General features: G+C 36.9%; 1 protein-coding gene across 2 annotated transcripts in view; it reads left to right on the top strand.

The window, feature by feature from the left end:
- Positions 1-16,840, top strand: part of beat-IIIa (beaten path IIIa) — a 267,160-nt gene that overhangs the window by 193,362 nt on the left and 56,958 nt on the right. For both annotated transcript variants that reach the window (XM_067769858.1, XM_067769859.1), the window contains one exon: positions 10,983-11,118. In XM_067769858.1, the coding sequence (XP_067625959.1) occupies positions 10,983-11,118 (136 nt within the window). The remainder of the gene's footprint in view (positions 1-10,982; positions 11,119-16,840) is intronic.

Below are 16,840 nucleotides of genomic sequence, written 5' to 3'. Positions count from 1 at the left end.
GAATTTGAAGCAAATAGAAATGATCAAGTTACATATTTTCCAACAGATGAATTTCTTGTACGTTCTTGGACAGGTGTTGGGTCCAATACCTACCAAGAACGGCTTGTTTAATGTCATAAAATAGACCAACAATTCGAAAGTAAAAGAAAATTAGGTTTGGAAACAAAAATATTGTATTGTGACGTTTATTTTTAGAGATATGGTAGCGCTTTTCAAAAGGGAATCCAAGAAAACTGTGCAATTCAAAGTGGGCAACGGTGGAGAAGAAGAATTCCGCTTTATGTTTGTATCATGAATGTATCTGTGTTTTACTCAGAAATATTCATGTTCGCAAGAATCCTGGTACACACAATATTTTCCCTTGAAATTTTAAACTTTTATTTTATAACGCTGCTCAATGCAGCGCAACAATATATATTCATAAGGGTGGTCCTAATTTTTAGACTTTTAAAAAATTACAGGGATACCCCCTAAAATCATTACTTACTCAATTATACTGATGGCGCATATATTTTTTCGGAAGGATTTTTCAGGTTGCTACAAAAGGTAAATTTTTTAGAAAAATCATTGTTATAAACTAATGATAAAACAAGAAAAAACGGGATTTTATTTCTAATGAAGGTTTTCCAAAAGTGCTGCTTATAACCTTGTTTTATCTAATTTGTTAGTAAACAGTACAGTAAATGGACTATGCGCCATACAAAATTCAATCCTCTGTAGCGACCTCTAAATTTTTTAAATAAATAATGAGAAAAGTACTGAAATAGTTTCTCGGAATAGAGAACCAATTAAAAAGGTGCACCTTGCCAAAAAAAAAAAAAAAAAAAAAAACAAAAAAAAAAAAAATATGTAGCACTAGTATACGACCTACCCTAATATTTATGCTCGTTTCTGTCTCCTCTACGCATTTTTGGCACTTAAAGCCACCTTCATATTTTTATGCCATTTATCTTTTTTACTTGGCAAGTTTCTTTTACTCGCCACATCCTTTTCAATAATGAAGTTTAAGTAGAAAATTCAAAATACATTAATCTTTATTTTACAAACGCAAATTTAATTGCATGACTAACTTCAGTGTGTTCTTCTTTGTTTTTAAGAAATCAGCAAAATCACTCTTTTACGCTACACTATACACACTAAAACTTTTCCTTACTTTTCTACTTGTCTGGCTTTTTTGCACGCCATGCATTTTCGCCAAGTTTGTATACTCAGAAGTAAGCAAATTATTTTGATGCCAGACAAGTCATGCTCTGTCAGCATTTTCTCAAATCCAAAACGACTAAGAAGTATTAACTTGAGAGTGAAATGAGAAAAAAGTTAAGCCAGATTTAATTTAATAAGCTTTTGTTTCAGCAAAAGAAATAACTAACTTTTTTTTTTGAACAGGCCGCACGTTTAAGCGCTTGTTATTTGAAAGATTTGTTATGGTTTGAAGATTTGTAAAAATAACAAGTAAGGAAGGCTAAGTTCGGGTGCAACCGAACATTACATACTCAGTTGAGAGCTATGGAGACAAAATAAGGAAAATCACCATGTAGGAAAATGAACCTAGGGTAACCCTGGAATGTGGTTGTATGACATGTGTATCAAATGGAAGGTATTAAAGAGTATTTTAAGAGAGAGTAGGCCATAGTTCTATGGATGGACGCCATTTAGGGATATCGCCATTAAGGTGGACCAGGGGTGACTCTAGAATGTGTTTGTACGATATGGGTATCAAATGAAAGGTGGTAATGAGTATTTTAAAAGGGAATGGGCTTTAGTTCTATAGGTGAACGCCTTTTCGAGAAATCGCCATAAAGGTGGACCAGGGGTTACTCTAGAATATGTTTGTACGATATGGGTATCAGAGGAAAGCTGTTCATGAGTATTTTGAAAAGGAGTGATCCTTAGTTCCATAGGTGGACGCCGTTTCGAGATATCGCCATAAAGGTGGACCAGGAGTGTCTCTAGAATGTGTTTGTACGATATGGGAATCAAATGAAAGGTGTTACTGAGCATTTTAAGAGGGAGTGGGCATTAGGTCTATAGGTGGACGCCTTTTCGAGATATCGCCATTAGGGTGGGCCAGGGGTGACTCTAGAATGTTTGTACGATATGGGTATCAAATGAAAGGTGTTAATGATTATTTTGAAAGGGCGTGGGGCTTAGTCCTATAGGTGGACCCCTTTTCGAGATATCGCCATAAAGGTGGACCAGAGGTGACTCTAGAATTCGTTTGTGCAATATGGGTATCAAGCGAAAGGAGTTAATTAGTATTTTAAGAGGGAGTGGGCCTTAGTTCTATAGGCGGACGTCTTTTCGAGATATCGCCATAAAGATGGACCAGGTGTGACTCTAGAATGCGTTTGTACGATATGGGTATCAAATGAAAGGTGTTAATGAGTATTTTAAAAGGGGATTACTCCCTTAGTTCCATATGTGGACGCCGTTTCGAGATATCGCCATAAACTTGGGCCAGGGGTGACTCTAGAATTTGTTTGTGCAATATGGGTATCAAACGAAAGGAGTTAATGAGTATTTTCAGAGGGAGTGGGCCTTTCTGGACCAGGGGTGACTCTAGACTTTGTTTGTACGATATGGGTATCAAATGAAAGGTGTTAATGAGTATTTTTAAAAGGGAGTGGGCCTTCGTTCTATAGGTGTTCACCTTTTCGAAATATCGCCATAAAGGTGGACCAGGGGTGACTCTAGAATGAGTTTGTACGATATGGGTATCAAATTAAAGGTATTAATGAGAGTTTTAAAAGGGAGTGGTGGTAGTTGTATATGTGAAGGCGTTTTCCAGATATCGACCAAAATGTGGACCAGGGTGACCCAGAACATCATCTGTTGGATACCGCTAATTTATTTATATATGTAATACCTGCCAAGATTTTAAGGGTTTTTTATTTCGCCCTGCAGAACTTTTTCATTTTCTTCTACTTAATATGGTAGGTGTCACAACCATTTTATAAAGTTTTTTCTAAAGTTATAATTCGCGTCAATAAAACAATCCAATTACCTTAACATATTTCATCCCTTTTTATACTCAGTTGAGCAGAGCTCACAGAGTATATTAAGTTTGATTGGATAACGGTTGGTTGTACATATACAAAGGAATCGAGATAGATATAGACTTCCATATATCAAAATAATCAGGATCGAAAAAAAATTTGATTGAGCCATGTCCGTCCGTCCGTCCGTCCGTCCGTCCGTTAACACGATAACTTGAGTAAATTTTGAGGTATCTTGATGAAATTTTGTATGCAGGTTCCTGAGCACTCATCTCAGATCGCTATTTAAAATGAACGATATCGGACTATAACCACGCCCACTTTTTCGATATCGAAAATTTCGAAAAACCGAAAAAGTGCGATAATTCATTACAAAAGACCGATAAAGCGACGAAACTTGGTAGATGACTTGAACTTATGACGCAAAATAGAAAATTAGTAAAATCTGGGGCAATGGGCGTGGCACCGCCCACTTTTAAAAGAAGGTAATTTAAAACTTGTGAAGGCTGTAATTTGGCAGTCGTTGAAGATATCATGATGAAATTTGGCAGGAACGTTACTCTTATTACTGTATGTACGCTTAATAAAAATTAGCAAAATCGGAGAAGGACCACTCCCACTTTTAAAAAAAAATTTTTTTAAAGTAAAATTTTAACAAAAAATTTAATATCTTTACAGTATATAAGTAAATTATGTCAAGATTCAACTCCAGTAATGATATGGTGCAACAAAATACAAAAATAAAAGAAAATTTAAAAAGGGGCGTGGCTCCGCCCTTTTTCATTTAATTTGTCTAGGATCCGTTTAACGCCATAAGTCGAACAAAAATTAACCTATCCTTTTGAAATTTGGTAGGGGCATAGATTTTATGGCGCTAACTGTTTTCTGTGAAAATGGGCGAAATCGGTTGATGTCACGCCCAGTTTTTATACACAGTCGTCCGTCTGTCCTTCCGCATGGCCGTTAACACGATAACTTGAGCAAAAATCGATATATCTTTACTAAACTCAGTTCACGTACTTATCTGAACTCACTTTATCTTGGCATGAAAAACTAACAAAATCCGACTATGACCACGCCCACTTTTTCGATATCGAAAATTACGAAAAATGAAAAAAATGCCATAATTCTATACCAAATACGAAAAAAGGGATGAAATATGGTAAGGTAATTGGATTGCTTTATTGACGCGAAATATAACTTAAGAAAAAACTTTATAAAATGGTTGTGACACCTACCATATTAAGTAGAAGAAAATGAAAAAGTTCTGCAGGGCGAAATAAAAAACCCTTAAAATCTTGGCAGGTATTACATATATAAATAAATTAGCGGTATCCAACAGATGATGTTCTGGGTCACCCTGGTCCACATTTTGGTCGATATCTGGAAAACGCCTTCACATATACAACTACCACCACTCCCTTTTAAAACTCTCATTAATACCTTTAATTTGATACCCATATCGTACAAACTCATTCTAGAGTCACCCCTGGTCCACCTTTATGGCGATATTTCGAAAAGGCGAACACCTATAGAACGAAGGCCCACTCCCTTTTAAAAATACCCATTAACACCTTTCATTTGATACCCATATCGTACAAACAAAGTCTAGAGTCACCCCTGGTCCAGAAAGGCCCACTCCCTCTTAAAATACTCATTTACTCCTTTCGTTTGATACCCATATTGCACAAACGAATTCTAGAGTCACCCCTCGTCCACCTTTATGGCGATATCTCGAAAAGGGGTCCACCTATAGAACTAAGGCCCACGCTCTTTTAAAATAATTATTAACACCTTTCATTTGATACTCATATCATACAAACAAATTCTAAAGTCACCCCTGGTCCACCTTTATGCCGATGTCTCGAAAAGGCGAACACCTATAAAACGAAGGCCCACTCCCTTTTAAAACTACTCATTAACACCTTTCATTTGATACCAATATCGTACAAACAAAGTCTAGAGTCACCCCTGGTCCACCTTTATTGCGATACCTCGAAAATGCGTCCACCTATAGAACTAAGGCTCACTCCCTCTTAAAATACTCATTAACTCCTTTCGTTTGATACCCATATTGCACAAACGAATTCTAGAGTCACCCCTGGTCCACCTTTATGGCGATATCTCGAAAAGGGGTCCACCTATAGAACTAAGCCCCACGCCCTTTCAAAATAATCATTAACACCTTTTATTTGATACCCATATCATACAAACAAATTCTAAAGTCACCCCTGGTCCACCTTTATGGCGATATCTCGAAAAGGCGAACACCTATAAAACGAAGGCCCACTCCCTTTTAAAATGCTCATTAACACCTTTCATTTGATACCCATATCGTACAAACGCATTCTAGAGTCACCCCTGGTCCATCTTTACGGCGATATCTCGAAAAGGCGTCCATCTATAGAACTTAGGTCCACGCCCTTTTAAAATACTCATTAATACCTTTCATTTGATACCCATATCGTACAAACGCATTCTAGAGTCAACCCTGATCCACCTTTATGGCTATATCCCTAAATGGCGTCCACCTATAGAACTATGGCCCACTCCCTCATAAAATACTCTTTAATGCCTTTCATTTGATACACATGTCATACAAACACATTCCAGGGTTTCCCTCGGTTCATTTTCCTACATGGTTATTTTCCCTTATGTTGTCACCATAGCTCTCAACTGAGTATGTAATGTTCGGTTACACCCGAACTTAACCTTCCTTACTTGTTTCGTATTTGGTATAGAATTATGGCATTTTTTCATTTTTCGTAATTTTCGATATCGAAAAAGTGGGCGTGGTCATAGTCGGATTTCGTTCATTTTTCATACCAAGATAAAGTGAGTTTAGATAAGTACGTGAACTGAGTTTAGTAAAGATATATCGATTTTTGCTCAAGTTATCGTGTTAACGGCCATGCGGAAGGACAGACGGACGACTGTGTATAAAAACTGGGCGTGACATCAACCGATTTCGCCCATTTTCACAGAAAACAGTTAACGCCATAAAAGCTATGCCCCTTTCAAAAGGATTGGTTAATTTTTGTTCGACTTATGGCGTTAAAAGTATCCTAGACAAATTAAATGAAAAAGGGCGGAGCCACGCCCATTTTTAAATTTTCTTTTATTTTTGTAATTTTTAGCACCATATCATTACTGAATTTGAATCTTGACATAATTTACTTATATACTGTAAAGGTATTAAATTTTTTGTTAAAATTTTACTTAAAAAAAATTTTTTTTTTAAAAGTGGGCGTGGTCCCTCTCCGATTTTGCTAATTTTTATTAAGCGTACATATAGTAATAAGAGTAACGTTCCTGCCAAATTTCATCATGATTTCTGCAACGACTGCCAAATTACAGCTTGCAAAACTTTTAAATTACCTTCTTTTAAAAGTGGGCGGTGCCACGCCCATTGTCCAAAATTTTACTAATTTTCTATTTTGCGTCATAAGTTCAACTCATCTACCAAGTTTCGTCGCTTTATCGGTATTTTGTAATGAATTATCGCACTTTTTCGGTTTATCGAAATTTTCGATATCGAAAAAGTGGGCGTGGTTATAGTCCGATATCGTTCATTTTAAATAGCGATCTGAGATGAGTGCTCAGGAACCTACATACCAAATTTCATCAAGATACATCATACTCAAGTTATCGTGTTAACGGACGGACGGACGGACGGACATGGCTCAATCAAATTTTTTTTCGATCCTGATTATTTTGATATATGGAAGTCTATATCTATCTCGATTCCTTTATATATGTACAACCAACCGTTATCCAATCAAACTTAATATACTCTGTGAGCTCTGCTCAACTGAGTATAAAAAAGAATGTAAGAAAAATGAAGACAACATAGTAAGGTGCAAATAACAGTGGCTTGCAAATTTTCCTTTCACATCTAAACTAAATTCAAATGAAAGTCTTAGTAATGACTAAGAAATTTGTTTACATGTTCTAAAACTGTAATAAAATACAATAAATAAATACATTGCTCGATTTAAATCCGAGGAGGTTTATGCTAAGCTTCTTTTCCAACTAACGTCGTGATCATCCCTAATTTTTGCTATAAATTGGCGGGACCGGACTTATATGTTTTATGTCGACTCCAAACAGTAGCTGCGAGGCATAAGAATTTTCACTCAGAAGCTTTTAATAGTAGAAATACAACCAGATTATTTGCCAAATCACTACCGTAGGAACCCTTTTTCCTAATTAAAAAAATTTTTTTTGAATCTAGAATCTCCAGTGTTGTGTGCGTAGTACCCCAATTTTCCATCGCGGCGTCCACGAACATATAATAGGGACTATGTATACATAGGGAAAATTTAAAATGGGTTCGAAGCAAATTTGAAGAAAAGCTGTTATCGATAAGATATCGACTAGTTGTCTATTTGTTTTCAGCGAAATATTTTTTTGTAGACGGTAACCAATAACATGCAGATAGTGGATGTAATCGATTACAACTCCCGATAGTCCGATAATACTTCGATAAGACGTCGATAACGAATCGATAGCCCTTCGATAACAAATCGACTGCAAGCCGGTTACTTGTCGACAAAGATACTGATAGCACTGCGATTCTAAATACCTCGATAACTTTGATATCAAATAACTCGTCTGGGTCTGTTGATTTGGGGGGCTTGGCCTTGTGAATGGCTGATTCGCTCTCTGTAGAAGCAGAAGAATGCATTATAAACTGTCGGCAAAAGGCGCACGCGCATCTCTTCGAATCAGATAAAGGTTTGTCGCCGAAAGCTATGGATACTTTATCGTTGCGTTTAGTTGGATTGGACAGGGATTTGATGGTTAACCACAGTTTACCAACACCCGCAGAGAGGTTTCAGTCCTTTAGATGCTCCTCAAATTTGGTACGTTTGTGTTCATTTATCAGCCGCATAATATCCAAGTTGAGACTCCTAATATGGGGGTCTCTAGGGTCGAGATATCTCGCCAAGTCACGTTCACTTGCGAAGTTTGCGGTTTCATCCCGAAAATGCGGTATGATTTCGGGTATTCTACCGTGCAGAAACTGAAGCGATAACCTTGCGAAACGCATGCTCGCTTTTCCGGACATCAATCTGAATGGGAAGAGCAGCAAAATATTGATTTGTGATGGTTGTGTAGCCTTCCCAGGTGCCTTTTTTAAAATTAATAAAAGCTTTTCAGAGGTGATGAAATTGGCAGGTCGCTATATTGAAAGGAGTATGGGCAGGTGGTCAGACGCTAAAGTAAGCATCGGCTGCCATTCAACGCAGTTTATGAGCCCTGTACTGACGATTGGTGGGGAGCATCGCCGTTTATCGTGCAGAAAGTCGTATTGTCTATTTGCTCTGCTAGCTGCCTGCCTCTGCTGTCGACAGACAAGCTGGAATGCCAGAGGTCATGGTGAGCGTTGAAATCGCCAAGGATAGGGCGGTTTTTGCCACAGAGTAGCGTACTGATATCAGGGCGATATAGTCACTTGGGCAGCAGGTGGCTGGAGGAATATAGATGTCAGTTATTTATAGGAAGGTTATAAATTGACTTTCTAAAGTATTATCCCTGTGGCTGATGCTGGGTTGAAATAGACTATTATGCAACATGTGATGGGTGGTAAAGGCAAGGCCACAACCATTACAACTTGTGCGATCTAGCCTATGAATGCAGTAGCCATCGCAAGTTCGGAGGTCCGATCTGGCAGTTAGCTTTGTTTCTTGAATTGTGGCTATACGGATATTATGTTTATTCATGTAGTCAACTATCTCTGCGATCTTTCCCGTTAACTCGTTACAATTAAGATGTAGAATTCTGAAGTGCATGGGGGAACAGTCGGCACTCTGAGAGTCAGAACGAACGAAAATCGACACTGATGATGGCACAACACCGAAACCAAATTTGACTAGGGATCACGGAAAATCGTTGCAATATACATAATTTTTTTATTCCATTAATTTTATTCAATAGTGTTATACTCGGAGGAATGCATTCCGCAATCCTTTCCGTTCCTTTTGCTTTTCAATATTATTATTCACGTGGGAAATGCTTTTAAAATTTGTTATTCCATAAGAAGAATGCCTTTATTTGTTTTTATTCCACATGAGAAATGCAAAAAGGAATAGTGTCTAAAAAATTGTATTCATTGTACCAAAAAAGACTGCAAACCAAAAGCGATATGCATCCATTGCATTCCGCTCTGATTGCATTCCTTAACCGTCCGTTGTGTGAAAGTTTGATATCCTGTCGTTGTTTAAAATAGCCTGGCCAGGCCACCTATGAGAAAACGTGCTTTGTTTATAGGGTGATGTAAAAATTATGTCTGTAATCAATATAAGGGTTATACTAATAAAAAAAACAGAAGTTTGTTGAAGAATCGCAAACCCACCAAATTTGTATTCCGTACTTTGGCGTCTTAGACGGAATATACTGCGTAAACCTAGTTCGCCCACGGTAAGGAAATAGCTGCTCATCTACTGTTATTGCTGCGTAAGGGGTATATGCTTCTTGAAGATTTTCATTCATCATAGTCAAAATGTCGTCAATTGGTGCAGATTTACTCAACAGCATACGTTAAATACGAGTGTTAGCTCCATCAAAACGAACAAACCGAAGCAACATTTTCAATCGATTTAACGTTGCATTATAAATATTAAAATTCCGAGAATGCCATAGACCCATTGGGCTTCCACTCTTTTGGTTTACGTGTTGGATTAGCCTACTTCCAGGCCTTGAGCACTTCCACTGACGGACAATTCCAATATTTCAGGTGACATTATGTCACGAAAAACATACACTGCAATCGGCAGAAATCTATGAGCAGGTCCCACTGGTCTGGTGCGAGTACTGGTAAACCGGTTCCAATGGCGTGCTCTAGGTGCTGGCGGTTCCTTTTTTCAAAACATAATGTCAGCCTTGTACTCGTAATATTGTTTTTTTCACCTAGTAATCGATTCACTCCACTGGCAAGATTTGAGACACTAGGATCATTTTCGATTACTTCATTCTATCCAACGTCATAAATGTCTGTGTTTTTAGGAAATCCTTCTTTGACTTCAAGTTCATTCTCAATATCAGACATCTCTTCGTCATCAACAGGAACATAATCCTCATCATCATCGTCGTCGGTGACATATGGATTATCTTTCTCATCCTCCGCTGCAGTAATTTTGCTCAGCACTGGCTCGTGATGGCGCACTTCCTCACTTGATAGATGATGACTACTTCTACAGATAGCTAATATAGCCGTATCTACTTCGTATAAAAGTGATACCTCTGTTCCGGCACAACATAAAAGAAAACACTTTATGAATAATACAGATGACTATTTCAATTGTAAATAAATACTAACTTGTCTCCACTCAAACAAAAATGATTGCAAAAAGCGAAATCAATCATACAAAAAGAAAATTTGCAACCAAATTTAATTCTAACATAACTGGAGATATCTGGCGCCTATTGTCGTGCTTCTTTTACTAAATCTAGTAAAACTGTCGAAAAGTTCGGTACATGACTACACCAAAATTGCAGTGGTGGCCTGTGCAGGCGATTTACCCTAGCATATGAAGTTTTTGTGTAAAATATATTTTTTTCATAATCACTTCGCTAGAAATTGTTATAAAATTTTCAGAAGCTCAGCTAACAGACCTGTATGGTATGTTGACGCCGTTTTTTGAAAAATGAACGAAACAAAAAGATATACGCCTTTAAAAATCGAAATGGTCTGCGTAGGCCACATCACACAACGGAGGGTTAAACACTAAGCACTGCGCAGTTTCATTGCAGCACTTTTTCCTAAAATTTTTTGCAACAATAATTTCTGTTTACCTCTTTTAACTGTTGTTCTCTAAACCATGCTCAGCGAAGTTCATTGAAGTGCAATGTCGTTACAAGAAGATCATGAAATAACTAGCTAATTATTTACTTTTCCGACAAGTTACTGACCTAAAAATGAGAAAAATATTACAGTTGCATTCATTTCACTTCTTTGTATTTCATGTTTGTTTCTCATTTCAGGTTCGTAATTCATCAGACACAAAAGTCACTTTGCGACGAGTCACACTAATGTCAACAGGACTCTACAAATGCGAAGTTTCCGGTGAAGCACCAGCATTCAACACAGTTTCCGAATCAGAGACGATGACCGTTGTCAGTAAGTAAATACTAACTATAGCTTTAATTATAAAGGGTACCCTGTGTATATATGTACCGACGAATTTATGTAAAAACATAGACAAGATAGCTTGTACAAATGGAAATACAACTCATATTTACGTACGTTTTCTAGCAGAAGTGGCACCAGTTCAAGAGCTAAAATTACGCCGGTGCCAAATCGTGAGACGAGATGATACAATACGCAATTCATTCCTATTCAGCGTAATGGAATGAAATTTTACATTTTTCAAAAAATTTTTGCGTGGAATTCTTTCGTTTTCTTGTTTTCTTGGCAAGGAAATTTTATTCATTTTATCTCATCTTAATTTCCCGTCAATTTTATCATGAAAGCCACAAATACTTCTTTGACATGAGCTAAGCTACTTTTGGCATTTTTTATTTAAGAAAAAAGGTAATAGAAAATTCATTAATTATTTGAAAACTACATATTGTGATTCAGTGTCTTGACTCTGAACATCTTTTTTCATTTGTTTCATTAACCATTGAGTGCGCTTGTTATTCCCAACTAGTTAGTTAAATATTCTAAAATTATCTTATATATCATTTTTAATTCCTGTTTTTTTGTGCAGAGCCCTTTTCGCTCTTATTTGGAATCCAAATCTATAAATAAGGATTTGGTTTTAAAGATGGAGGTTCGTGCTATTAGCGATCTTTGGGCATTATTGGTCGTAGTGCTTTATTTTAGCTATATTTTATTAAAATAATTTGTTAAAAATAAACGATTATATGCCACAAAGAAATCTATTTGTGCTATCGCACTATTGTGAATATTTGACTAGAACTACCACTGCATTACCGGCAGTTGCTAACATTCGCCAGATGGCAGCGCAAGGGCATGTAAATTTTTATTGATTGAATGATAGAAGAGCTGATTTCTGTTGATATTTGATATGAGCCTTCTATATTTGTTGCGCAAGATGCGCACGGGTCCGGCTAGTATTTAAAAATGTGTATCCCAAATGAGGGCTTTTCATGGTAAAATAAGGTAAAGAAGTATAATTCTTAACATAGTGTTACGAATCTTAAGTAACTATTTATTATTCTGCCCCTTCTGTTATCTTTCGAATTGCAAAATGTTCTTTATTTGCACTACTATGGTAATATTACTTCACAATTAAATAACTCGCTTACTTCACTTGCAACGTCATAAAATCGAGCTGGTTGACCCTCACTTAGACTTCGGCGTTTCTATATTTTCTGTGTCCCTCGTTGGTCTATTTCTCTCAGAGTTTAGACTTTTTGTGAACAGCCTTCCCAAATAATTTCTTATTTATTTTTCGTTTTTGTACCTCATATTCACTGTACCTCATATGGACTGTACATCTCTGCATCTCATTATCTCTGTTGCTGTGTGTACGCAAGTGTGGCTGTTTTCTATTTCAAATGCTTGCCTTGCTGTTGTTGTTGCTCAGCATTTATTCCTAGTGGCATAGGCACGTATCGAAACTGCTAATATTAGCCACAATACTCACCAAAGTTAATATTTTCAATGATGTAGATGCAATAAATTACCTAACTTAATCGAAATTCCGCGAGTTCCGTGGAAAGGTGTCCGGAGTCATATCAAGTCTCCTTCCAGTATAGTGCATGCTGATCTATTACATTGTTTTAAAGAAAAACCTATGATACTTTAATTAGTAACTTAAATTTGAACAAATGTCATTACAATTATGTTTAGTTTATATTAATGTTTAGTTTAAATAAAACATTGTATTTGGAAAACAAAAATGATGTTCGGAAGGTAGACTACAATTGACAATTGAATGCAATTGAATGCAACAAGATACCATATCAAAGATTTTTTGTATCTGCTCTCTCATAAACCACTTCAAAATAATTGGGGGTTTTGAACTCCAAATTTAAGAATATTGTCCACCTATAATGTTCATTCTTCATACTACGCAACTTCCTGAAAGAATAAATGATCAATAGAACATGATCAAGTAGGCACTAGGGTTCGACTTCGTAGCCTCTTGCTCTGTTGTTTCCTCCATCTCCTTCCCCTTGTTCACCTTCGCGCTTTGTTTTACCTCCTCAACTTTTCACCTCTACCTCAGCATATTTTCCACGATCCAGTTCGCCTTCTTCTTCCTTTTTCACCTTTCCTTTCCTGGCGATATATTATATATTCTTGTATTGATAAATATTCACTCACTGGAGCTCCCCTATTGTCTTATTGTGCACAAATCAACCCATTCGTGTTATCTAACACCTTAGTTTTAATTACACCAAAAATGGAGTCATTCGATACTGTAACGAATTTTGGGAAGTTCTTGGTAATTATGCACCTTCTGCTAACGTTCGAATCGCTGAACTGTCGAATAAATAACTCCAATATTCAGTATTGCAAAATTGTCTTTATTAGACTACTTTGGGAATAATACTTCACATCAAAACTAATAGCTTGTTTAAATCAAACTGATTGCTGATTCCTCAGCTTGCGCTGCTTTTATAATATTTTATGACGATCGCCAATTCTCCTAAGGTCTAGTCGTTTCACGATCATGTGTTCTAGGACAGCTGCACCTCATGCTTTGTTACCCAGCTATATACATGTATATTTGCAGTTTATGCTTTTCTTCTAGCTATATGCGTGTGTATGTGTGAGTAAATACTTCTCTCCTTAGCTGATAACGACATATTTGTATGTGAGATATTCTGCGTCGAATTCTATATATGTACATAACTGTTGCTAGCCCCGATGTGTACATGTACATAAGAGCGTCTGCTTGCTGTTTTTATACTCAATTGAGCAGATCTCACAGAGTATATTAAATTTGATTGGATAACGGTTGGTTGTACATATATAAAGGAATCGAGATAGATATAGACTTCCATATATGAAAATAATCAATAAATTTGATTGAGCCATGTCCGTCCGTCCGTCCGTCCGCCCGTTAACACGATAACTTGAGTAAATTTTGAGGTATATCGGTGAAATTTGGTATGTAGGTTTCTGAGAACTCATCTCAGATCGCCATTTAAAATGAACGATATTGGACTATAACCACGCCCACTTTTTCGATATCGAAAATTTCGAAAAACCGAAAAATTGCGATAATTCATTACAAAAGAGAGGTAAACCGACGAAACTTGGTAGATGTGTTGAACTTATGACGCAGAATAGAAAATTAGTAAAATTTTGGACAATGGGCGTGGCACCCCCCACTTTTAAAAGAAGGTAATTTAAAATTTTGCAAGCTGTAATTTGGCAGTCGTTGAAGATATCATGATGAAATTTGGCAGGAACGTTACTCCTATTACTATATGTACGCTTAATAAAAATTAGCAAAATCGGAGAAGGACCACGCCCACTTTTAAAAAAAAATTTTTTTAAAGTAATATTTTAACCAAAAATTAAAATCTTTACAGTATATAAGTAAATTATGTCAACATTCAACTCCAGTAATGATATAGTGCAACAAAATACAAAAATAAAATAAAATTTCAAAATCGGCGTGGCTCCGCCCTTTTTCATTTAATTTGTCTAGGATACTTTGAACGCCATAAGGCGAACAAAAATTAACCAATCCTTTTGAAATTTGGTAGGGGCATATATTTTATGACGTTAACTCTTTTCTGTGAAAATGGGCGAAATCGGTTGATTCCATGCCCAGTTTTTATACACAGTCGTCCGTCTGTCCTTCCGCATGGCCGTTAACACGATAACTTGAGCAAAAATCGACATATCTTTAATGAACTTAGTTCACGTGCTTACTTGAACTCACTTTATCTTGGTATGAAAAATGAACGAAATCCGACTATGACCACGCCCACTTTTTCGATATCGAAAATTACGAAAAATGAAAAAAATGCCATAATTTTATACCAATTACGAAAAAAGGGATGAAACATGGTAAGGTAATTGGATTGTTTTATTGAAGCAAAATATAACTTTAGAAAAACTTTATAAAATGGTTGTGACACCTACCATATTAAGTAGAAGAAAATGAAAAAGTTCTGCAGGGCGAAATAAAAAACCCTTAAAAACTTGGCAGGTATTACATATATAAATAAATTAGCGGTATCCAACAGATGATGTTGTGGGTCACCCTGGGCCACATTTTGGTCGATATCTGGAAAACGCCTTCACATATACAACTACCACCACTCCCTTTTAAAACTCTCATTAATACCTTTAATTTGATACCCATATCGTACAACCTCATTCTAGAGTCACCCCTGGTCCACCTTTATGGCGATATCTCGAAAAGGCGTCCACCTATAGAACTAAGGCCCACTCCCTTTTAAAATACTCATTAACTCCTTTCGTTTGATACTGATATTGCACAAACGAATTCTAGAGTCACCCCTGGCCCACCTTTATGGCGATATCTCGAAACAGCGTCAACCTATGGAACTAAGGATTACTCCCTTTTAAAATACTCATTAACACCTTTCTTTTGATACCCATATTGTACAAACAAATTCTAGAGTCACCCCTGGTCCACCTTTATGGCGATATTTCGAAAAGGCGTCCACCTATAGAACTAAGGCCCACTCCCTTTTAAAATACTCATTAACACCTTTCATTTGATACCCATATCGTACAAACATATTCTAAAGTCACCCCTGGTCCACCTTTATGGCGATATCTCAAAAAAGCGAACACCTATAGAACGAAGGCCCACTCCCTTTTAAAAATACTCATTAACACCTTTCATTTGATACCCATATCGTCCCAACAAAGTCTAGAGTCACCTCTGGTCCACCTTTATTGCGATACCTCGAAAAGGCGTCCACCTATAGAACTAAGGCCCACTCCCTTTTAAAATACTCATTAACTCCTTTCGTTTGATACCCATATTGCACAAACGAATTCTAGAGTCACCCCTGGCCCACCTTTATGGCGATATCTCGAAACGGCGTCAACCTATGGAACTAAGGATTACTCCCTTTTAAAATACTCATTAACACCTTTCTTTTGATACCCATATTGTACAAACAAATTCTAGAGTCACCCCTGGTCCACCTTTATGGCGATATTTCGAAAATGCGACCACCTATACAACAACCACCACTCCCTTTTAAAACCCTCATTAGTACCTTTAATTTGATACCCATATCGTACAAACGCATTCTAGGGTCACCCCTGGTCCACCTTTATGGCGATATTTCGAAACGGCGTCAACCTATGGAACTAAGGATTACTCCCTTTTAAAATACTCATTAACACCTTTCTTTTGATACCCATATTATACAAACAAATTCTAGAGTCACCCCTGGTCCACCTTTATGGCGATATTTCGAAAATGCGACTACCTATACAACAACCACCACTCCCTTTTAAAACCCTCATTAATACCTTTAATTTGATACCCATATCGTACAAACACATTCCAGAGTCACCCCTGGTCCACCATTATGGCGATATTTCGAAACGGTGTTCACCTATAGAACTAAGGCCCACACCTTTAATTTGATATCCATATCGTACAAACACATTCTAGAGTCAACCCTGGTTCACCCTTATGGCGATATTTCGAAACGGAATCCACCTATAGAACTAAGGCCCACTCCCTTTTAAAATATTCATTAACACCATTCGTTTGATGCCCATATTGTACAAACAAATTCTAGGGTCACCCCTGTTCCACCTTTGTGGCGATATCTCGAAACGGCGTCCACCTCTGGAACTAAAGATTACTCCCTTTTTAAATACTCATTAACACTTTTAATATGATACCCATATCGTACAA

This window comes from Eurosta solidaginis, chromosome 2, assembly GCF_040869045.1.
Source record: "Eurosta solidaginis isolate ZX-2024a chromosome 2, ASM4086904v1, whole genome shotgun sequence".
NCBI lineage: Eukaryota > Metazoa > Arthropoda > Insecta > Diptera > Tephritidae > Eurosta > Eurosta solidaginis.
The sequence above is the reverse complement of the archived record's forward strand: the minus strand, read 5'-3'. Positions and strand labels throughout refer to the sequence as shown.